The 25159-nt window shown below is 39.6% G+C and overlaps 1 protein-coding gene across 4 annotated transcripts in view; it reads right to left on the bottom strand.

Annotated features, from left to right (window-relative positions):
• Positions 1-5078: 5078 nt before the first annotated feature.
• The window catches only part of MAP3K1 (mitogen-activated protein kinase kinase kinase 1), a 99084-nt gene continuing 79003 nt past the window's right edge, over positions 5079-25159 (bottom strand). For 2 of the 4 annotated variants that reach the window (XM_034773306.1, XM_034773308.1), the window contains exons 12-21: positions 23567-23658; positions 23088-23277; positions 21481-22741; positions 21283-21354; positions 19715-19867; positions 15063-15225; positions 10314-10445; positions 8086-8228; positions 7445-7576; positions 5079-6050 (exon numbers count right to left, since the gene is read on the bottom strand). In XM_034773306.1, coding sequence (XP_034629197.1) covers positions 5901-6050; positions 7445-7576; positions 8086-8228; positions 10314-10445; positions 15063-15225; positions 19715-19867; positions 21283-21354; positions 21481-22741; positions 23088-23277; positions 23567-23658 — 2488 coding nt within the window. In that variant the 3' untranslated portion in view covers positions 5079-5900. The remainder of the gene's footprint in view (positions 6051-7444; positions 7577-8085; positions 8229-10313; positions 10446-15062; positions 15226-19714; positions 19868-21282; positions 21355-21480; positions 22742-23087; positions 23278-23566; positions 23659-25159) is intronic. The other 2 variants (XM_034773307.1, XR_004646101.1) reach the window with 2 other exon arrangements.

The following is a 25159-nucleotide window of genomic DNA, read 5'->3' as shown; positions in this document are numbered from 1 at the left end:
GTGTGCATTGGAAGAGGGGTAGTCTTATACGGCGAGTATATCCCAAACTCTATATTTTAACTGGAAAAGTTGGGGGTCGTCTTATACGCTGGAAAATACGGTAAATCATTGGTTTTAATTGACTGTATGTTTTTCCTTGACACAGGTAATATTTGATTTCAGCATAGTTTTAGATATATTACAGATCTACAATAGCTTCCATCCACAGACTGACCCACTCTAATGCGGCTTAACTCTTGAGGTATAGGAAGAACACAGGACATGACACGACAGTACAGCTGCAGACAGACCATTGTCCTAAAACCATATTTCTACCTGTGTAGCCAATTCATATATAACTGCAGTTCACAGTGTCACATTTTAAAGGCCAGTACTCCATATTTGGGCCTTTGCAGGTGAACTTAATAACTATAGACTCAATTCTACATTCACCCTGGGAAAGTGCGATCCTTTTAATAAAGGGTTGGGGTGGAGGTCCAGTAATGGAGGAAATTGGTGTGTGCATCTGTGCATATTAGTGCTCAAAGGCCCCTCTTTGAATTAAGTGCTGTACAAACACAGACAACAGGAAAACATCAAGTATTTTGGACAAATTCTGTAGTTTCAGGAATTACACCCCCAACAAAAGGAAACACCTTGGAGAAAGAGATGAAATTACATTAGGGATAAACTGGGGAAAGTTTTCATAAATGAGAAATTAACTGATTTGCCAATGGTCTCAGAAGTATGTTCATAGTAAACTTAGACTGGTGCTATGGATGATAAAAAGAATGGTAGTGAACCTGAATGTGTGTACCTATTGTTGAATTTTAATATTGATTTTAACTGACTTCTAATCTTGCCTTGAAAGAATCAGAGACAGATTAAAGTGGTTTCTTAGTGTTTCCTACTAGGATAATATGAAAATAATAGTAACATGAAACTATCCCTACATTAAGATGTAACCTTTTGCTTCATGTTTACCCTTTTAGTGATGAGCTGTGCCAAGGGGGACCACAGATCACTAGGGCAGTGAACATAAAGCAGAATTAGCTGGTCTTATGCCTTCTGATTACACTTTTATCCAAGCTGTCCTTTGCTATTGTCCCTTCCACAGCAAATGCCTACTGTTCCATTGTAATCATGATACTGATGATTACTGTGGCTGAAGCAAGGTGCATCCTGCAACCTCCCTTACCCAGAAATCTCGAGCGTCATACTCATGCATTGCTTCCCACCCCGGCTGACACTTGGATTGCTCCCTGTCCCTTGGTAGAATGTTATGAGTCTTTTCGAGTGTAAATGTTAAAAAAAAAAAAAAAAATGGACACAAAGAGCTGGTGCTCTGTGTTGTGTAAGAGTGTTGGTCTTAGGATGTATAGAGGGCTAAAGTAACAAAGTAACCTTAGAGCAGAGGTGAAGGGAATAGTAGTAGGTGGGCCTGAGCCACAAAGTTTGGATTTGGAGCTGAATTTCCCTAAAGTCTGCATTGTTTTGATCCAGGCCAGTTAAAGCAATGGGACCAGGAGAAAAGTTTGTCCCCGGATTCAGTTCTGAATGTCCTCAAAGTGCTTATAAAATGCCTCTGCCCACCCTGTACTCACACTGATGCTCTCCTGTCTTGCATGTCTTTCCTGAGAAAGGGGGATTAACCCAGTCTGGGTGGAGGAAAGTATTATTTTGCTGCCATCTTCTGGACTGTCTATGTAACGACACCCAATCTCCCTATCTTTAAGCTTTCACTATTATCAAACTTAAAAGCTGAACTCCTAAGCTTTAATATACAAATAAAAGTACATTTAAGATACCAAATCAGTAACAAAATACCAGCCTGGACTTATATCACAGGACATATAAGCCCCCATCACAGTCTCCTGTCCCTGCAGAGGAGGCCTGTGTGAGATTCCTGACTTAATTGCACCAGGAACAGAGAAACCCAGCAGTGACAGAATGTAGCTGGCTTTATTAGGGAAATGCATCTACTTGGGAGGAAACTGAGCTAAGGGAAATTAACTACTCCATCGGGCTAAGCAATTAGGTATGTAAGTTGAAAACGATTTGAGAGCTGTGTTCTTCCATGGAGCTCTGATACCAAGAACTGATATCCAGTGAGCATAAAAAAATGTAATTAAAATAATTGTTTGCTAAATTATAACCAATGAGGACCTTTTTATCATGAGCGTAGGCCTGGCTTGACATGATTAATTGGACAAACCACATCCTGCCCGCGGGACCCTAGAACAAGCCTTAAGGATACATATTTTCAGATGATTTGAGTATGAAGAGAAGTTTGACATGATTACTACTTTAATGCAGAAACAAAAAATTTAATTGTAGCTCTAGCAAGCAGAGCTGATTAATTTTTCTTTCACTAGAGACATACCATAATAGCCCAGAACTGATTTACTAATTTCTACTCACCTGATTTGACAAAGAGGTTTATTTTTTGTAGTAATACAAACTCTCACAAGCACTTTTTAAAGAATTACTGCCACTCTGTTTACATGTACCAGTATGTAAAATAGTAGCTCAAATTTAGGAGAGTGATTTTATATTTAAAAAACAAAAAACAAAGGAAAAGGGAAAGAAATAATGGGAGAATCTAAATATTTCCCAGTATAAAACCCATAATATAGGCCTTGATTCATCAAAGCACTTAAACCTATGCATATGACATCACCGTAAGTAACTCTGCTGAACAAAGACAGACAAACACATGGCAAGTGCTTTTTTGGATGAGGGTCATGATGAGCAGAGCAGTATTTCAATGATTTTTTTTTTTAAATGACAGGCATAGTCATTGAATCAGATTGAAAAACTTCCTATGTTTGGATATTTTTGAAAATATAAAAAGTTAACAGAGTCATGGAAAGGTGAGAAGTAAAAAAGATAAAAAAAAAGCGATGCTGATTAGCTGGACTGTTCAGTTCTTTGTCAAATAGCTGAGGAAAGTATAAGATCCTTTCCTGAGGAGTCTGAAGTCTCTGTTTGCCTCACAGCGGCAGCAGGTGCTGTATACATCTGCGTATAAACAATGAAAATGTGCCAGAAGTGTTTATCATAATGCAGCTGTTTTGAATCAAAGAGCAACAACATTTGTTCAAAATCTTTTATTTACTATAAAGACAAAAACACCAAAATAGGTACAAATTATACTATAAAATTGGTTCAACGGGGTAAAAACTTTTAATTAAAATATCTTGATATATTTAAAATAACAAAGGATACAACGAAGCCAAATTTTCTTAACCCAGAGATTTCTGTAAAATTTGCTTGCACAGTAAGGTGCTAATAGAAGTTAGCCCTTAAGCCCTGGAAGTCTTAGGAATCAGTCACATAGCAAATATAATTTCATTGTGAAAGTGAACTTTGGTAGAAGAAAATCTATAGGACACCTGAGGTAGTAGAAATTGGAATAAACAGCAGTAGACGTTATTTACAACTTAAGTACCAAATAACATTAAGAACACAAAAATAATTACACAATACAATTTTCAGTCCAGCTTTGATCCAAAGAAAATAAGAATATTACATCACATCTGCATTTTAAAAACACCATAATTACCAGCAAGCCGAGGGAAATGCAAACAAACTCAAACAATATGCATTTGGACATCTAGAGGCAGTCTGAGTTTGAAATGTGGTAGGCATGGTGATCTACAAAGTAATACTGATTAGCTGAGGTTCATCAGTGTATACAGTTTACATTTGTGCCAGAAAAAGTACTAATCTGACAACTGATCTTCCAGTACATGAATTGGCAAGAGTGCATCCTTTAAAGCTTGCACATAAGAAAGACTCGGAAATAAGAATTTTAAGCAGTTAAAAAAAAAAAAAAATGAAAGAAAAAGTCAAGTACAATACAGTTAGAGCTACCAAACTTCACATTTCGGTATTTTTTTTTTAACTCTTCAAAGTTTGCCAATTTTCCAAAACAAAGGAATGTAAAATTTCAAAAAGAAATACACATTCATGTCTAATGAAACTGTTTTATTAGCATGAGCACTATCATTCCTGTAAACTTATCTTAAACTTGTTTTACTTCCAATTTATGTTTTGTGTACATTTTTAATGTACTATAGCTTATTTAGTTTGTCCTGAGTCTTTGAAAATAACCAATTTGATTTCAGTCCAGCAATTCAACTGGCTTCTGAAGAGTTAAAACATGAACAGTTATTAAAAAAAAAAAAGGATTAAACACAATCAGTACTTGATTTAAAAAGACCCCCCCCATTAAAAAGCAAAAGAACAGCTGCCATTTTCCTTCAGAATTACATGCATCAGAATCTAAAAACCTGCCTTTAAAACCATTAAAAGACCATTTTAAAAAAAGAAAACGCCTGTTTAAAAAACTCAAAGTTTTGTACTACAGGTGAAGCTTTACATCAACTTTTGTCTTAACTTGCTTTTCAAGTCCAAGTTCATTTCTTGTTAAAATCAAGACTTTTTTATTAGGGTAAGGTCATATTTTTAACAGATTTTCAAATTACATAATCAGTTGCTACTGTAAATAGATGATGTATAGCAGAAGGAAAACAGCAGCTAAAACTTAATATCAGTGGTGAACATGAATACAGTTTTGTTACACAGGAAGGCTACGTCTTCACTACCCGCCTGAATCGGCTGGTAGAAATCGATCTCTCGAGGATTGAATTATCACGTCTCGTTGGGACGCGACAATCGATCCCCGAATTGACACTTGTACTCCACCAGCGCAGGTAGGAGTAAGCACTGTCGACGGGGGAGCCGAGGAGGTTGATTTGCCACTGTCCTCACAGCGGGGTAAGTCGGCTCGGATACGTCGAATTCAGCTACGCTATTCGCGTAGCTAAATTTGCATATCTTAAATTGACTCCCCGCCCCCGTAGTGAGGACGTAGCCTGAGAGACTTGAATCCAGACCCTGGTCCTACTCCCACTTAGGTCAAAGGCAAAAACTCCCACAGACTTTAATGGGAGCTATGGGCAGGGCTCTTGACATGAAACTTGTCTACACAGTTTACCAAAAGAAATTGTTACACGAAAATAGGCTCAAAAACTAACATTTAACATGATCTGGGGTTACAAGTTGTTTTTATGCACAGAAATCTTCCTTTAAAAAAAAAAAAAAAATACCTGCACTATGAGAGCCTGAAACTATCAGTTTTTTTTTTTCAGATTTCAAATAAACCTGTATTCTTCAATCAGCAAGATATTCAGTGACATCTAGTTTGCACCTAGTTCTGAAGATTGATTGTTTTAAAGATCACCTTTCCCTGAATGTAAAATAAAATGAAAGTATAGAACCATAACTTCAAAAAGGAAATTACAGGGCCAGCAGTAAATGCACAGTGAATCACAGCTGCCTTGTCACATTTTTAATGAAGGCAGAATATGGTTTTAAAAGTATTCATCCATGTTTGTATTTATTACTCCACTAAGAGAACATACTTTGTGAAATAAAAGGAACATATACAGAATTTCCTTTTTAGTCAGTGATGAAAAACTGAATGGAATTGCAGAACCCTCTGCTTATGACCACAACGTGAAACGGAACAGTGATTGCAACATTAAAATAGATCCTGAGCCCCTCAGCTGCTAATATTGCTGAAAAAGTGCTCCAAAAGAAAATAAATCTTATCTGCTAAACAATCATGCAGATTTAAAGAAAAATGTTTGCTTGTTCACCTTGAGCCAGATCTTTGAAAAGGCACAGTTCACATATTTCTTCACAAGTTGTGAAAGGTTGCATACTGAGCTTAGGTAAAGATCTCGATTTGTCAATCACATACTTAGGTAAGGATCCTCCACTGGCCTTAAATCCTTGATGTATAATTAAGACCAGTAGAATAATACATGCTGCGGTGCTAAACAGCACTGCGAGATGGGCATTGTTCCATATTCAGTAGCATCTTCAGTAAATCATAATTTTTACATAATTAGCTACCATGTAGTACGGAAGACTGGGTGTTTCAGCAGTTCCCGTGATGGGGGTCTGTCCTGAGGTTGAAGTTCTAAACACCGAAGGGTCACATCTCTTAAACCAGGAGACAGATGTGAGGGGATTGACGGTGCAGTAGTTGCGCTAGCAATCTACAGACAGAAATAAAAATGTTTTTAGAAGTTATCAACAGTTTTGATTTTTTTTTTTTTTACTCCATTTACTCCACTAGATGCTGGATGACTGAATAACTCCTCATTTCCAAAACCAGTTTCTCTACAGATTACGCAAGTGATTACATTATGGAAAATAATGCTTTGGCCCTGACCTCACTTTGGGACTTTCCTGACCTCAGTTAGCTGTGATGTCTGCTTTCCCAATATTCATGCCCTCTGCTGCTACTCTTAGTCTCAGTTCTCTCCTTGCATCCTCTTATAATTCTGTTTCTAGGACAAGACTCCTTCATACCCATCAGCTCAAGGAACTGGGAAATTCTCCTGCCATGCTTATACCGTATAAGCATTATTCTGGCACACCACTCATCTGTGTTTAACTGGCATAATGCAAGGAAGCCTATGGAACTGGTGAGGGTTGGGTATCTGTAGTATACCCTCCCTCACAGTGCCTTGCCAGTGCATTTCAACCATAACTTTGAAGCAGAACCACTAAGTCTGAAGTGCAGTTCACTCTGTTGATTCAATCCATAGCCTCTCTATATGAATGCCAATTAGGGTTAACTAGGATGATGGTTGTGGTGATGTAGACCCATAGCTATCATTAACTAGACTGAGACCACCAACCAATTCATGTATGCCCTTGAACAACAGAGGTAATATTTTATTCTAATGAAACCCGGTAAATTGTAATCTGTGCATGTTTACTGTTGTACTGGCTCATATTTTATTCTTTCATTTATGCATGCTATTCAACTAGATTATTTCTATTAAGATTTTTATAGTTTTTTTTTTGAAAATTGAATAAGAATTCTGATTGCCAAAAAAACGTGATCTAGAGAAAAGGGTTAATATCCTTTACCAATGCTCTGAGATTGCCAGTCCATCAAAAGGATGCCTATTTTATTCTAGTCCTCTGGGGCTGGAGCCCTGAATGCTAAATATCAATTTTTAGTTAAGGATATTCTTCCCCAAGTTATAAAATATTAATGTACCCAATTTTATAATTTGTACTACAGTGATATAAAACAGGAAAATAGGAAACAAAGATCTATGTCAGTGACATCACACATCACTCCTGCTTTGCTTCCCTAACTTATGGGTGTATTCATATCTTAGTATAGTGCTCCTCTGTAGAGGCTATTCTTGGGGGTGAATCGTTTTTCAAAAAAAAACAAAACCCAGAGGAAATAATTTGTAGCTAGAATGTAGCAGATTTACATTAGTGTAGTATTTGTAATAAAAAGCCTTATATAAAAAGGAAGCATTGTAATTATTATTATTCACCGTGTAACTTATTTCTTCCTAAAACCGACACTGCTGTACATGAAATCAAGCACTGAACTTATTTATAATACAACAAGGTATCTCACCTTAAATATCAAAGCTAGGTGATTGGAGTGCTTCTCAGCATTCCAAGGTGGTTTAGCACAAGCCATTTCTATAATAGCACAGCCAACGCTCCATACATCACAGCTCCTACCATATTGCTGGCCCCGCAGTACCTACAAAAGAAAGATACATCAGGGCTTAAGCTAATTTATTCCATGCCACTAACACTACACATGCATTATTTTATACACACAGAAGCCAAATCAAGTGCATTTTCATTATAATTTTGGGTTAAGTGAGTTAACAAGGGTGTAAATATTGACAAGTTTTATCTATGTGTGAAGTACAACAACAACAATTAAAGGGCCCGGCCAAACAAAAAATTAGTGTCCTGTAATTAGGAATGCTCAGGGCTATTTGCACGAAGGAACAATATGTCAAGATGTGGTCCAGCTCAGAGTAACCGGAACAACCATCTGGTAAGGGAAAACACCAAGATAGCAACAAAACATGATATATTTACATAATTCCAATTTTTTATGACAATGAAGTTATATGAAGCTCTGCTTCACTTATGGATACTGTTTCAAAGAGTTTTCGGTTACCATTTGGCTGAATTAATTATTTGCACAAAGCTCTACCACACATCCCCCCCCCAAATTTTTTCAAAGTGGCTTCTTACCTCTGGTGCCATAAATGCAATAGTTCCCAACAACTGTCCCTGAAACTCTCCAGCACCAGTTCCCTTTGACGCCAACCTGGCTGCAGCTCCAAAATCAGCAATTCTTAATCTATGACCTGTGCTGTCAATTAGCAAATTGGCACCTGTCAACAGCATAACAAAAACACTGCTAGTTGGCTCTCAGTCAAAAACACGATGAGATGCTTATCTGTATTAAAAAAGTACTAAGGGTCTGACAAACCCATGAAAGCAAGGAGATGAGGAGCTAAGAACGGAATACTGCCCAGAACTGTCTAATAGTGGTTGATCGGTCTCCATTATGCTTAGATAACATTACACACAGTGGCGTGAGAATATGTGAGATAAAAGATTTTGAGAAGCAACATGAAACCTCAGAAGTGGGGCAAACGTAAGAGTAGGAAGCAGAGTACAGCCCTGGAAGATGGTGGTCACTAGAACTTAGTGAAGGCCTTATACAGCTACAGTAACTCCTCACTTAACATTGTAGTTATGTTCCTGAAAAATGCTACTTTATGCTAAATGATGTTAAGTGAATTCAATTTCCCAATAAGAATTAATGTAAATAGGGGGGGCTAGGTTCCAGGGAAATTTTTTTCACCAGACAAAAGACATTAAAACTTATACTGTATATGTATATAAACAGTTTTAAACAAACAGTTTAATATTGTACACAGCAATGAATGACTGTGAAGCTTGGTTGAAGTGGTGGAGTAAGTGGGTGGAATATTTCGCAGGGAATGCCTTGCTACTAAATGATGAACTAGCACTTGGCTGAGCCCTCAAGGGTTAATACGCTGTTGTTAATGTAGCATCACACTCTACAAGGCAGCATGGACTGAGGCAGGAGGGAGGAAACACAATAGGTGCAGGGCAGTAGCTGCAAACACTTCCCTGCAAAAACTGAACCTGATGATGATCCCACGCTATCCAGCTGGAGCGTACCACTCCCTCCTCCTGACAGCACATGCTGTCTCTCCAAAGTGCTGGGAGGTGCATGCATGCATGCATGAGAGAGAGAGATGTGCATTGGCCCTTTAAGCAGATCAGACAGGAAGCAACAGCTTCCAGCAAGTTCCCTCCTTTTTGTCCCTCTCCTCCCCTTTGTAGAGATGGGGTACAGAATGGGGGTGGGGGGGCAGGAGCAGGGGGACATCCTGATATCAGCACCACTCTCCCCCACCCTCCCCCAGCAAGCAGGAAACTCTGGGGAGCAACTCCAAGGTAGAGGGCAGGGCAGAAGCAGCAGTGGGGGGCAGCTGCCAAGCCACATACCTTACAGGGAATTTAGGGGAGCTGATAGGGGGTCTGCCGGCCCCCCCAGTTCTAATCCCCAGAAGGAGGGGCTGCTCTTCCAGAGATTCCTGCAGACAGTGGACAAAGTAGGCAGCTGCCAAAGGATGTTATAAGGGAGCATTTTGCAACTTTAAACGAGCTTGTTCCCCAATAGATCAGCAATGTAACAACAAAACAACGTTAAGTGAGGAGTTACTGTACCTATATAAGATCTCCTATAAACCTTACATCCCTTTATCTGAATGTAAGTGGCTCACATCCACTTGAAAATAACTCCAGAAAGAGGGGGCCAAAGAAAGCATTCCCTTGAAATTTGTTCTCATATCTTAAGTGTGAATATAAACTGCCACAAGTAAGCCTGAAATCAGAGACCGGGGTGTTCCTACTGGATCTTTACTGTACAGTTATATCAACATTAGTTGTAAGCAAAATTCCATAGGTTTGGCGGTTTTCCTTATCATAAGGACCAAAAATTTAGATATTCGTCTGAATCCCTTACATCTACAAATTTAAGCGAAGACCAAGAGCTCAAATAATAAGATGCCCCGGGGCCAAATAAATATCTAGAAAAACTGGTGACCAATAATGAAAAATGGAGAAAAGCTATCTGAACATTTCTGAACCTTCAAAAAGATTTGAGTTTGGTTTGATCTGCTTATGTTAGCTGAACCAATTTGCTCATCCCTAAATCAACCTTTTGCATCAGCAACTGTCTCCAAAGTGTAAGGCGGTAAATGTCTCTAAGCACTATATGAATGTTTGGATGCAGTTTAGTAGCTTCAAGGTTCCTAAATACAACTAGGCAAATCAAGCATAGATCTCATCTCCAATAAGAGTGAGACACAGATAACTGCCCTCAAACAAAGCAGCTGTCTGAATTCTAATAATTAGACAACACAATCAGGAGTTCTTACCTTTGACATCCCTGTGGATAATCTGATTCTCATGGAGGTAAGAAAGGCCACGCAGCAGTTGTTCTGTGTAGTTAATAACAACTGATTCTTTGAAAGCTCCATATTTACTTAACAAATGAGCAACTGATCCCCCTGGAAGATAAATTGTTTATATTTTTTATCCAATATTTATATGCATGATTAGCAGTAGGTAGCTTTAGCTGCCATAATTGGACTAATTTTTTCTATGATTTTATTGGACACTAGTGACTCAATTTTTCAAAAATGTGTGCTGCACTGTATAAGCAAAGAAATCTACCATGAGCACAGCTGTGTAGTTTCCAACTGCAACTCAGCACAAATTTTAAAACTATTTGCCTTAAATATCCCTTTAAAAAGAAAAACTGAAAAAAGCCTTATAAAAGTTAGTGAGTTCTGTTGCTGATGGAAAGTAACCTACAGATATTAATTCAATTTACTGTACTAAGTATCAGAGGGGTAGCCGTGTTAGTCTGAATCTGTAAAAAGCAACAGAGGGTCCCGTGGCACCTTTAAGACTAACGNAGTAACAGAGGGTCCTGTGGCACCTTTAAGACTAACAGAAGTATTGGGAGCATAAGCTTTCGTGGGTAAGAACCTCACTTCTTCAGATGCAAGTGAGGTTCTTACCCACGAAAGCTTATGCTCCCAATACTTCCGTTAGTCTTAAAGGTGCCACGGGACCCTCTGTTACTGTACTAAGTTTCTCAAGAAGAGCAACAGTTTTAAAATATTGTTATTGTAAATGGCGATGTTAGAACATAAACAAGCCTCCTATTTAGTGTTCCTCAGTGGACCTTAATTTTCTCTTTTTCTTACATTTATATATCTGTATTTAAATATTTAATATGCAATTACATTTTTTTAATTTAACAGAAAAAATGCAAACAAAATTTTTTCTCATTTTTGTTTTCTAAAGACAATATTTGCATGTCTCGTGTTCCTCTATCTACTCTTGATAACAACTACACCTGGGGAAATTCTGTGCCACTGTGCATGTGCAGAATTCATGTGTCCCGCAGAATTTTATTTTTTTCTGCAGAAAATAGTCTGCCCCAGAAGTGTTGCAGTTCTACCTTTTGCCCACCGGAGGCCACTGTGGTGCCAGAACAGACAACAGCATGAATGCAGCAGGCTGTTCTGGTGCCACAACGGCCTGTGGTGGTCAAGAGGTAGAACTGCAGCACTTTCGGGGCAGAATGTATTTTCTGTGGGGAAAAGTTCTCTGTGTGCGCAGTGGCAAAAAATTCCCCCGTTTCCCCCCTTCTTACACCCCCCCAAAAAACACTTGTTCCATATTTCCCCCACCCACATCCTAAAAACCTCCAGGTTCACTCCAGGCTCCTTCCCTCTCCCGCAGCTCCTCCATTATCCCTGACACCCCCAAGCCTTTGCATTGCTTGGCATTTCATTCCATTGAAAAATCATGGAGCAGGTCCTCAAGGAATCAATTATGAAACACTTAGAGGAGAGGAAAGTGATCAGGAAAAGTCAGCATGGATTCACCAAGGGGAAGTTGTGCCTGACTAACCTAATTGCCTTCTATGATGAGATAACTGGCTCTGTGGATGAGGGGAAAGCAGTGGATGTGTTATTCCTTGACTTTAGCAACGCTTTTGATACGGTCTCCCACAGTATTCTTGCCAGCAAATTACAGAAGTATGGGCTGGATGAATGGACTGTAAGGTGGACAGAAAGCTGGCTAGATCGTCGGGCTCAACGGGTAGTGATCAATGGCTCCATGTCTAGTTGGCAGCTGGTTTCAAGCTGAGTGCCCCAAGGGTCGGTCTTGGGGCCGGTTTTGTTTAATATCTTTATTAATGATCTGGAAGATGGTGTGGACTGCACTCTCAGCAAGTTTGCAGATGACACTAAACTAGGAGGCGTGGTAGATACACTAGAGGGTAGGGATCAGATACAGAGGGACCTAGACAAATTAGAGGATTGGGCCAAAAAAAACCTGATGAGGTTCAACAAGGACAAGTGCAGAGTCCTGCACTTAGGACGGAAGAATCCCATGCACTGCTACAGACTGGGGACCGAATGGCTAGGTAGCAGTTCCACAGAAAAGGACCTAGGGGTCACAGTGGACGAGAAGCTGAATATGAGTCAACAGTGTGCTCTTGTTGCCAAGAAGGTTAACGGCATTTTGGGCTGTATAAGTAGGGGCATTGCCAATAGATCGAGGAATGTGATCATTCCCCTTTATTCGACATTGGTGAGGCCTTATCTGGAGTACTGTGTCCAGTTTTGGGTTCCACACTACAAGAAGGATGTGGAAAAATTGGAAAGAGTCCAGCAGAGGGCAACAAAAATGATTAGCGGTCTGGAGCACATGACTTAGGAGGAGAGGCTGAGGGAACTCGGATTGTTTAGTCTCCAGAAGAGAAGAATGAGGGGGGATTTGATAGCAGCCTTCAACTACCCGAAGGGGGGTTCCAAAGAGGATGGATGGCGGCTGTTCTCAGTGGTGGCAGATGACAGAACAAGGACCAATGGTCTCAAGTTGCAGTGGGGGAGGTCTAGGTTGGATATTAGTTACCTAGGGAGGTGGTGGAGTCTCCTTCCTTGGAGGTTTTTAAGGCCCGGCTTGACAAAGCCCTGGCTGCGATGATTTAGTTGGGAATTGGTCCTGCTTTGAGCAGGGGGTTGGACTAGGTGACCTCCTGAGGTCCCTTCCAACCCTGATATTCTATGATTCTATGATTGCTTCTGATGGGTGCAGGAAATACAGTTGTGTATTGTAATTTAAATTAATTATTCAAAGTTCTGTATTAATATGCCTAATTCATTTGCCAAAAAAATTACCGGAATCTTTTTTTTTTTTGGTCTGTATTGTTACAGATACACTTGCTGATAGATATTTTGAAATAAATTACCGAAATAATTTAAAAGGGCATGATTATATTGTGTTATTTTAACAAAAAATATGCAGAATTTTAAAATATTGTGCTCAGAATTTTAGGCGCAGAATTCCCCCAGGAGTATAATATTACCTGGACATCAGTAAAATGTGAGGACCATTCCTGACATTATCTATACCATAAAATCAAACTTTTTGACTTGAGAGCTCTTCTTCTCTTGCATTTTTTTCCACTCTGCTGGTGTTTCAGGCAAGTGTTTTCTGCACCATTACATTCAGTGCTACCCACTTGAGGTTTGCATGTTAGATGGCTGATAATACTGAGTAGTCTACCAGGATACATAATTGTTGAAGAAGATACAATGCTCTCCTTCATGGTCTCTTATTTGTCATTAAAGATACCACTCCATAAGTGTTTGGATTTTGAATAACTACAAGACACGTTTCTACTGAACTGTACTGGTAAACCCCTATTTTAGAAAACTCAATTTAACCTAAACTGTCTTTGGGGCCCTCTCCAGCCTGGTAGTGGGTTACTGTATTTTTCCTGATTGAAACATAGTTTTATAAAAATGTTGAGCATCCCAAGCAGCTCTAGCAAAGATTTTTTTTAAAAAAATAATTTGCTCTGAATTTGATACTATGCGGTTGAGAATAAAATATTTTAAAACTAAGGTCTGCATCCCCGGAGCACATAACTTCTCCCCAGCTGAATAACAGATCTTTCCTTGATATAGTCACCTCATGATTTTTTGAGATGTGATGTGCAGTGTTTAAGGTTTAATACATCTTTTGTTGCATGCAATTTCCCAGTCTAATTTTGTTTTTGGAGGGTGGGGAGATGGAGGAGAGAGTACATGGAGATTAAAAAAAGAAAATCTGAAACTATTCAGCCCACAGAACTTATAAGTCTCTTGAACTAACAACTGTGCTCTTAAATTGTGCACATGTGCTTGGCACACGTGTTGAAGTGCTCACCTGTGAGCATCAAGACAGTTTCTAGTGCACATTCTTAGTATGAAATTTTCAAATGTATATTTGTTAAATCAGCGGTTCTCAAACTGTGAGTCAGGGCCCCAAAGTGGGGCACGACCCCATTTTAATGGGGTTGCCAGTGCTGGCATTAGATTGCTGGGACACAGGGCTGAAGCTGAAGCCCAAGGGCTTTAGCTTTGGCCTCTCTACCCCGGGCAGGGGGGCTCAGACTCCCCCCCACTCCTGGCTGGCAGGGCTCGGGTGAGCTCAGGCTTTGGTCCCCTCTCCTGGGGTCATGTAGTAAATTTTGTTGTTAGAAGAGGGTCACAGTGAAGTTTGAGAACCACTGTATTAAATCAAACCCACTCTTTCCCCTAAAACGAAAACAGAATAGTTGTCTCTCAGTAAGGACTACGTCACTACTAACTTACAAACGTCATCTGCTTTAGCCCCATTCATAAAGTGTGGGTAGAATTTTTTCACAGCAAGAAATCCCTCCCCACCTACACATGCACTCCTGTAATTCAGGAACAGGTGCAAGGATTTTTGCTCAAACTTCCCAAATAAAATTCACCTTAAACATGGAAAAGTTCAGGTAAAAAAAAAGTGAGTATTTTGGAAAGATACCAGTATGATCACTTGAAGACACAAGAGTTTTTCAACCTAAAATACTGCTGGCTACTGGTGCCTACAACTATACTAATAAATGTGCAAAGTGCAGTCATTCATTAAAATATATTAGTGTGGAAAGACACAAATCGTAACACTCATTTAACACAGTGAAAACCTTGGAAAATGGAGAATTACTTTCTTCCTAGAAGAGGAACAGATGTGCATTTGCTTTTTTACCAGAAGTTTGGTTACCCTTTTGCTATGTACAGAATGCTGTTTACCTGCCATCCATTCTATAAAGAGATTATAGTTGCTCTTCTCACATGTAGCACCCAACATTCGAATGATATTAGGATGGTTCAGATGATTCATCATCCTTATCTCTTCTCTCAGTGCTTCGACTACCTCTTCCTGTTCAGATGATGTGTTCCTGACATACGTCACCTATTTCACAAAAACATTTAAATTTTACCTTAGATAATAGTTTTGAAATTAATGTCATAGTTTCATAGAATCATTAAGGTTGGAAGAGACCTCAGGAGATCATCTATAGTCCAATCCCCTCCTCAAAGAAGGACCAACCCCAATTAAATCATCCCAGCCAGGGCTTTGTCAAGCCGGCCTTAAAAACATCTAAGGACGGAGATTCCAACACCTCCCTAGGTAACCCATTCCAGTGCTTCACCACCGTCCTAGCGAATTAATTTTTCCAAATATCCAACCTAGACCTACCCACTACAGCTGAGCTCCATCCTCTTTGTAACCCCCCTTCAGGTAGTTGAAGGTTGCTATCAAATCCCTCCTCTCTTCTTCTGCAGACTAAAGGCCAATTCCCTCAGCTGCTCCCCATAAGTCATGTGCCTCAGCCCCCTAATCATTTTCGTTGCCCTCCGCTGGACTCTCTCCAATTTGTCCACATCCTTTCTGTAGTGGGGGGCCCAAAACTGGATGCAATACTCCAGATGTGGCCTCACCAGTGCCAAATAGTGGGGAATAATCACTTCCCTCGATCTGCTGGCAATGCTCCTACTAATGCAGCCCAATATGTGTTAACCTTCTTGGCAACAAGGGCACACTGTTGACTCATATCCAGCTTCTTGTCCACTGTAATCCCCAGGTCCTTTTCTGCAGAACTGCCGCTTAGCTAGTTGGTCCCCAACCTGTAGCAGTGCATAGGATTCTTCTGTCCTAAGTGCAGGACTCTGTATTTGTCATAAGAACATAAGAACAGCCGTACTGGGTCAGACCAAAGGTCCATCTAGCCCAGTATCCGGTCTACCGACAGTGGCCAATGCCAGGTAATGATCAAGTGATCTCTCTCCTGCCATCCATCTCCACCCTCTGACAAACAGAGTCTAGGGACACCATTCCTTACCCATCGTGGCTAATAGCCATTAATGGACTTAATGGACTTAACTTCATTGTCCTTGTTGAACCACGTCAGATTTCTTTTAACCCAATCCTCCAATTTATCTAGGTCACTCTGGATCCTATCCCTACCCTCCAGCATATCTACCTCTCTCTTCCCTCAGCTTAGTGTCATCCGTGAACTTGCTGAGGGTGCAATCCATCCCATCATCCAGATCATTACTGAAGATGTTGAACAAAACCAGTCCCAGGACCGACCCCTGGGGTACTCTTATTGATACCGTTTGCATTTCCTTAATTGTTAATTTGGTTTTGGCATCATAGATCCATCAGATTAATAGGTATGCATGCCTCATTCTGGAGAGCCTCAAATATCGATTCCTTTCTGCTTCTACTCACTGTCCAGAACTCTGCAAGTTCTGGGTCTTAAATATTTTGAGTCCCTTTTGCTGGCAAGATCTGTAGGGATTTAACTCCAAGACTGCTTGCAGCAATCATTCTCCTGGTATCTTTGCACATTAAACTCATTTAAACTATTCTGACTATAAAAAGAAGCCCAGACTATTCCAAATTCTTGGGAATCACAAAGCAACATTACAGACCTTTAACTCACTCTGAGTGGACAGAACAAATGCTGCTACAGTAAAAAGGAAATAAAAAAGACTCTCTCTCTACATTAACACAGCGAAAATTGAAAAACAGGGTTTGTGAGGGTCTGAGTCTACTTTTAGTTCGTCGATTCCTTTCAAAAACAGATAAGATTAGGGTGTCACTTATGGGCAGGACTTCCCTCTCCAGCCAAGTTCAGGTGGGAAAATGCCAGGAGTTCTCCAAAAGCAGAACCCTTGTGATGGAGGAGTCATGCAGCATGCCTTGTGAATTCTCACCAATGTGGAGCAGTTAATAATAGTTGGGGCCACACCTCCCCAATGAATCGTAGGATCGCATTTGCCTTTTTCATGGTGGATCAGTCATCCTGTGATTCATTAATACAACCAAGTCTTTCTCCTCTGTTGTTTCAAACTGATGAGACCCCATCTTACAGCAGAGATTCTTGTTCATTAGTCCTGAAGGATCACATTTTCAAAGGCACCTAAAGATGCAGATAGGTGCTTTTGAAAATCACAGTGGTTGCCTGTCATTGATTTCAATGGGAGTTAGACACCTAATCTACTTAGGTGCCTAATGGGATTTTTGAAAGCGCGTATCTGCATCTCTTGGTGCCTAAATACCTTTGAAAATTTGGCCCTAAGTGCATGACCTTGCACTTTGGATTATATTTCATCCCATTTCTATTACTCCAGTCCTTAAGGTCATCCAATCTTCCTGTATCATATTCTGCTCCTCCTCTGTGTTGATGCTTTCTAACTTTGTGAGCCAATGCAGAGGCAAAAAGAGGGGAATCTATAAGCAATTGGGAACATGAAACATAATTTCAAGTACAATGCTTGGAGCTGTGGTTGTTGGACATAGAGTGTCTCAACAATTAATTGCTCTAAAGTGCATGCAGGACTCCGGAGTCTCAGAAATTTTTTGTAAATGCTACAAAATGAAGCACTGCAGAGACCACAGCAAATTAAGTATCTTTATAAAAGAGGCATTGTAGTCTATTTGGTTGACCACTGGACGAGGATATTGGGAGAGATGGGTTTTAGCCTTGGCTCTGTCACTAACTGTGTGACCTTGTGCACGTCACTTGTGACATGGGTTTCAGAAGTGCTGAGCGTTTCAGCTCCAATTGAAGTCATCTCTGCAGATTAGGCTTAAACTCTTTGTTAGTCTCTCCTCTTCTGTGAAATGGTATACGTAAAAACCATCTTTCCACATCAGTTTATTGTAAGGATTAATTAATGTTTGCAATGTGCCTTGCAGGAGACTATTCACATTTTCAGTATTAGTACTACTGACTGTCAGGAAAAGGGCAAGAGTCAGAGGGAATCATTTGGTTTTGATAGAATCTGGAAGTGGTCTAGATTTAGAAAGCGGGTTCTTTAAAGATATAAATCAAGAGAAACACCTACATAAACCTGAGTGGGGGGGAGAAGGGAAACAAGATGAGAAAACCAGGAAGGACTTCCTGAATGGATTCTGAGTAATGAAAGGTTACTTACCAGTAACTGTTTAAATATATTGTGTCTGCAGATCAACAATGCAGGAGTCTTAGAACCCTTTCAAAGGAGTAAACTCTTGAGGACATATGTGAATGCTCCCTGAATCCACAACTCTGGAAGGGAGGGTATGAAAGCCTCCATCTCCTCCTCTTTCTCCAATTCCAGAAATATCTTTTTAATCTCTGAAGAAGTAGGAAGAGGGAAGGTCTAAGGCTCTGAAGACTATGCTGGTATTTAGATCCTGACTACTGCAGTAAAGGTAACCTGCTATTTCAGATCCATGGAGAGGCCCTATTACCCTAGGACACAATGGAATCAGTAGGCCACATGTGCTGGGACATGACTGAAATTGATCCTCGGTTCTCAATCCTTACTAGATTTGAAAGGACAGTATCTTGCAAGGAAATCTCCCTACGCCGTCGCTTCCTCTTTGTTCTGTAAGAGGAGTTGCACAGGAGTTGAAGGATTTAGAGCCCTTCATAGACCTGACATCCACTCAGAAGAGAGAGATCAGAGGACACTGGATCTGAAGACCTGAAAGTCCTTGAACCTGTACGTCTTAGATTATTCTGACTGATCTCAGAATTTAAGAGTCAGAGTTTATGGCCAAAAGGGATGACCAGATCATCTTGTCTAACCTTCCGTATATCACAGACCACTAAACACCACTTAGCCACCTTCATATCAAGCCCGATAACCAAACTTTAAAGTCTCGCAGACCTGAAACACCTTAAGCAGAAGATCTCTGCTGAGGTCTAGCAGCTCCTAAATCCTCTCTATAAAGGAGCTCTTGCATTTGTGGCTCCTCTCTCATACAGACTGTCATCCAAACATTTTCCATATTGAGGATGCTGGTCCAACCCGGATAACTCTGTGGGGTATAAGAATCACCTCTTAAACAACATCATCTTCTCCATAGCATACGAGTCCTTTGCGGGCAAAATCCTAACCGCTAGAGAAAGAATAGTTCAACAATTATACTAACAACTATCCAGTGAATACGGCCTGGACCGGGAGTCGAGATCTGGGTTTCATTCTCAATTCTGTCACTGACTTGCTGAGTGAACTTGGTTGAGGCACAAAAGTATTTAAAGGTCTACAGAAGAAAAGAGCTATATAAATTCAAACTATTACTTTTGCTTTTAGAGGAAGAACCCATGTAAATATAACATTCACACCATACAGAGAAAGGGGTGGGTTCTGTGATCACACCTGAAGATAGGGACGGTTTGGAGAACTGGGCAACTTTTAATTTTCAGGATTCTAGAAACAATGCATCAGAAAGAGCAAGCAATGACTCAGAATACAGGGCATTGTGGATCTGCAGAGAACGTTGTGAAGGGCAAACATTATTACAAACTGCTCCCAGTAAATACATCTTTATTCAAGTTCTTTCCCTCTGTTTATTCAGTCATTAAACGTCTAGAAAATACTCACTGAAGTAGAGCATATACCTGTTTCACCGCCATTAATGTCCCAGTTCCTACATCTTGAGCTTGATAACAGGATGAAAATGCTCCAAGGCCTATTTGCTGACCTTTGAGCCATTCCGCATCTTCTCTGTAATGGTGTTTTGCTTTGGTATGTCCAGGCAGTGTTTCCGGTGTCTGCAAATTGAATTAAGAATTAAGATTAACTAGCTAAAATCTTTAAGTGCCTATATGAAAACTACGACTTTTAAAGTTAATTAAGGACAACAGTCTGATCCTTTGTCAATCAATGCATTTTCCTAAATCACCCGTAAGCTTCAGATCACTAAACCAGACAGCATGGGATTACTAATGCCAAACATGAGAATGGCCCTTGTTTAGGAATAGAATCTCTCAACTACAAAGAGAAAACATTCTTAAGTATTCAGAAAACTAGTCAGCTTATACAGAGATGGTAGCTGACTATAATACTACAAACAGCAAGAACCCACTTCCAGTAAGTGTCTTTTTGAAAAGTAAATTAAACTATCTATTTTTAAATGTTAATTTGTTTTCAAACCAATTCTGTGTTTAATAAAATGCATCTTAAATTTAGACACAAGCGGAGAGAAAGGGCCTGAAATATTCAAATTCATACACTACTCTTCCCTCATTATTATTACATAGCACTTAGAAGCCCCATTTGAGATTGGATGCCATAATGCGAGGTGCCATAGCAACACATAGTAAGAGTCCCTGCCCCAAAGACCTTACAATCTAAACATACAAGACAGAGTAGGAGGGAAAACAGGGGCACAGAAAGTGGAAGTGATCTTCCCCTCTATATTTTATCTCTATTTGACCTCATCTGCTCTCAAAGTTTCAATTAACTTGATGAGACCTAAATCTACCTCTCTACCCTAACCTCTGCTCATTTTGTATTTCTGACATCTTATATTGGATGTGTCACCAATTCCCATTCGACATGGCAAAAACTGAAGTGTGTATTCTTTTCCTCACAACCCCCGAACAATTTTTGTCCCCCGCAACAATTCAACTACCCTTTCCACTATGGCTTCCAAACTGTGTAAAACGCCTCTTTTCCCTTCCATAAATAGGCTCTCATCAAATCACATCAGCTCTTCCTCTAAAATATCTATAAAAATATGATCCCCTCCATTCCTATTTCTAAAGCTCTTATCTATTGCTTGAGTAATGAATGTATTCTTCTCTATTCTGGCCTCCGTATATCTCACCTAGCTCCTCTCTCCACATATACTGCTGTTAATTCTTTTTCACTCCTGCTGCCTGCTTGTGTCACTGAGTTCCCCTCCTCAACTTCTGCATCAAGTTCAACCTCATTGTCAAACACCTGGAACAACTCTGTTCCTCCTTAAATCCAAGTTCTCACTTTTGCTTACTCCACCTTTCTTTCCCTTTGTTCTCCTCTAATTGCTTTGTACCCTTCTCCCCATTCTTGTCTTCAAACTTTCTTCTGTCACCTCATGCCTGGAAATCTCCTTGGTGCAGCAGATTGTGTCTTTCCTCCAAAAAAAATATCAAAACATTTCAACAATGACCTCCACAAGATTCTATCAGTACTTCAAACTCACACTGGCAGCTGCTTGTCTGTATCTGTATTTGATTCGAATTCCTAGGAACTGTGTCCTCCTTATGTCTGTGCACTGTTGAGAACACACTACATGTTCATTAAATAATGGCAGTGAACTGAAACATGGCCTTATTACAGAACTAAAAAACAACCCCCCCCTCTTCCCCCCAAAAACCCCACCCAACCACAGTATACTCACATCCTGCTGAATAATTATGATATCTTCCCCATTTTCAACCTGTAGTTGGGGAACTATTGGTAGGGCATCTTGAGACGCTGACATTGCCATGGCAATAGCTAAAGCCTCCTCTTCTTCGGCTTCCATCTTTTCCTTGCATTTTTGATTATGATTTACATCATCTTTGTAAGTGTCATCGTTTTCCACCCGTTCAGGAGAAAGAACTGCAACTTCCGACTTGAATGTAACCGTGCCATCGCTTGCAGGCATAGAGGCCTCAAGTAAGTCCTCAATACTGGAATTGAGCTCTGCATTGACATCCAGTTGACTACTCTTCTCCTCTACTGGTGTGAACACGGTCTCTTCACTTGGTATAATTGCATTACTACAACTGCTACTGCTGTCACACTGTAAAATATCATTCAGATCAAGTGTCATATTGGTTTTTGAGGCTTCACCTGGAGTAGGTCGAGATGGCTTTGGCCTGTGTATATGACTGGATGGCATAGCTCTGGCCTGGGTAAAAACTGGGGAAAGTTTCTCTGGTTCTTTATTTTCAGAACAGTTTCTTTCTATGTGTAGAGAAAGTTTCCGTTGTGTTTGAGGAGAAGTTGAGGGTATTTTGCAGGGAATGAATCCCTGAGGTCTGACTTTAGACATATCTGTTACAGGGCCAACTGGTACAGCTGGGGTTGAGGGAGAGGGCAGTATTGGGAATAATGACTGGGAATGACTGGATGAGGGAGAAAAGTTCAAACACTGACTATGGGGTCTGCCTTTTGTTTGAACGGCTGGCTTTGGTTGCTCAGTGGTTACTGATGAAACAGGAAGTCCTAAAGAAATGCCAGCCAGTATCTCAGAAATGTCCTCTGGACCGGCACTCAATTTTTTATCACCCAATCCTCTTCCACTTTTCCCTGATAACTGGACAGTATTGTTAGGAGTATTACTTTCTGTTGTTTCTGGAGAGTTATCTGGGGCAGATAGCTGCATAAAGTCATCACATCTGCATTCCACAGAATGCACCTCTTCCATGCCTAGCTGGATGGCTTCTGCAATCTCCATTTCATCTGCTATTGCCAACAATCGTCGACGCATCCTTGTGTAATGAGTTGAGCTTGTCACACTCAACATTTCTAATAGTTTTACGAACACATGGGGTACTCTTGCAACCATTCTTGCAGCACTCAAAAATACCCTCCGGGACAATTTACCCACCATTGAGTGGGAATTATCAATTGACTGCAAGGCAAAATTCAAGAGGGACAGCAGCTTCTTATACCTAAAAATAAATAAATAAATGTGTGTGTGCACGTATTTTTATATACATTATAAAATATAAATAATACTGTTAAAGCTCATATGTACTAATTACTATTCTAGAAGCAATCTACACAATGCATATGAACAATAGATCAGTACATTGACAGCTAATATATTAATTATCGTATGAGTGTTTAAGTATATGTTTTCAGTAGGAAAGGCAAATTTTCAAAGCTGGCAACTAGCTGTCTAAATTGTGCATCCAAAAGTCAACTCTTTGCCTCGGATAACTTAGGCAGCCATTTTTGAAGACCTGGCCAACAATTCAGTTACAGAGAAGAAGAAATGAAATAGTTAAGAAATACCTGTCTACTACAGTGTCAGCCTGTAAAACATCCCCGCTGACAATGTGAGGATAAAATTCACCAGGGAATTCCAATAAAAGTCTGTCTATAAGACAAAGACGTCCAAGTAGGGCTTGCCAGTTGTTCGATTCAGTCTGGGTTCCAAGAATACAATTTAAGATGTAATCAACACCACCAATACCAATGGACCCTATGAAAAAATAGTTTATAAGATCAGAGTTAAACCAAGAGTCTATGAAATACTGATAGATCAAATCCTAGCTTACTGAAAGGTAAAGACAGCATGGTTATAAAGTACATAGAAACAGAACTTTTGTGTCAGAAAATTGAATAAAAAGTAGAAAATTCTCAAAGCAACACAGTTCCCTTTACAATATTGACTTTTGATACGTTCTTCAATATAGTTAAAATGATTCATGATATTTGCTTACAGACAAAATGTGACGATAAATTGCGTATGTACAATAAAGCGGTTTTACCAGATTTAAGTATTTCTCTACCAACTGCCAGCTCTCCTGCTTGGCCTTTACACATCTCCAACAGCGTTGAAACTGAAAGTTGGCTTGTGCGGCTATGGGAAATGAAAACCAAAAGTAAATCCCACATCTTATATTTTTAATTAACAACATTTTCACCATTAACATTTCTGGAATTGATATATCAATAGACTGGAGATTGTTTGATTTTCTTCATTAATGAGTTATGATGAACAAATTATTCTGACTGATTTCACATCATTTTCTCCCTTTATATCTTAAAAATGTTTTGGCATTGTTCACCTAGAATCATGCACTGCCTAAAAATCTACTGTAAAAATCTAATACCACGCATTCTCTTGCCTACATCATTAAAATCTAACAGTTTCTGAATTTTTATGTCTTCTGGAGAGAATCCTTTTAGTATAGAAAAAACAATCCGATGATACAACCTCGCCCACCTACATGAGTGGCCAAATCTTGGAATACAACACTACTCTGTTTAAAAAAAAAAAGTAAATGAATGCTTATTTCACCTGATGTCATTCCTTTACATTTTTCAGATCAACACTTACTCTGTAACTGGACCAATAAAAGATTACCATTCCAAAAGACATCTCTATTAATATGCAATTATAAGTGCCATATACTAATAACATAATGAAGCAGATCTGTATGGTATTTTATCACAATGGCCAATTGTGTGTGTGTGTGTGTGTAAATACCTATGGCTTGATATTATAGAATCATAGGACTGGAAGGGACCTTGAGAGGTCATTATGGAACTTTTACTTTCTAGTATATACAAAGGTGGAGAATTGAGCCTGAACCATTATATTAGTATGTGTTATTTTTAGGGCCGTCGATTAATCGCAGTTAACTCAAAAAAATTAACTGTGGTTAAGAAAATTAATCAATGGAATACCAATTGAAATTTATTAAATATTTGGGATGTTTTTCTACATTTTCAAATATATTGATTTCTATTACAACACAGAATAGAAAGTGTACAGTGCTCACTTTATATTATTTTTGATCATTTGTACAGTTCAAATATGTGTAATCAAAAGAAACAGTATTTTTCAATTCACCTCATACAAGTACTGTAGAGCAATCTTGATCATGAAAGTGTAATTTACAAATGTAGATTTTTGTTACATAACTGCACTCAAAAACAAAACAATGTAAAACTTCAGACCTTACACGTCCACTCGGTCCTACTTCTTGTTCAGCCAATTGCTCAGACAAACAAGTTTGTTTACACCTACAGGAGATACTGCTGCCCGCTTCTTATTTACAATGTCACCTGAAAGTGAGAACAGGTGTTCGCATGGCACTTTTGTAGCCGGAGTTGCAAGATATTTACGAGCCAGATATGAGCCAGATATGCTAAACATTCGTTTGCCCCTTCATGGTTCAGCCACCATACTGGAGGACATACTTCCATGCTGATGTTTGTTTGTTAAAAAAAATAGTGCGTTAATTAAATCTGTGACCTAACTCCTTGGGGGAGAACTGTATGTCCCCTGCTCTGTTTTACCCATATTCTGCCATTCATTTCATGTTATAGCAGTCTCGGATGATGACCCAGCACAT

The sequence above is a fragment of the Trachemys scripta genome, chromosome 6 (genome assembly GCF_013100865.1).
Source record: "Trachemys scripta elegans isolate TJP31775 chromosome 6, CAS_Tse_1.0, whole genome shotgun sequence".
Lineage (NCBI taxonomy): Eukaryota > Metazoa > Chordata > Testudines > Emydidae > Trachemys > Trachemys scripta.
The sequence above is the reverse complement of the archived record's forward strand: the minus strand, read 5'-3'. Positions and strand labels throughout refer to the sequence as shown.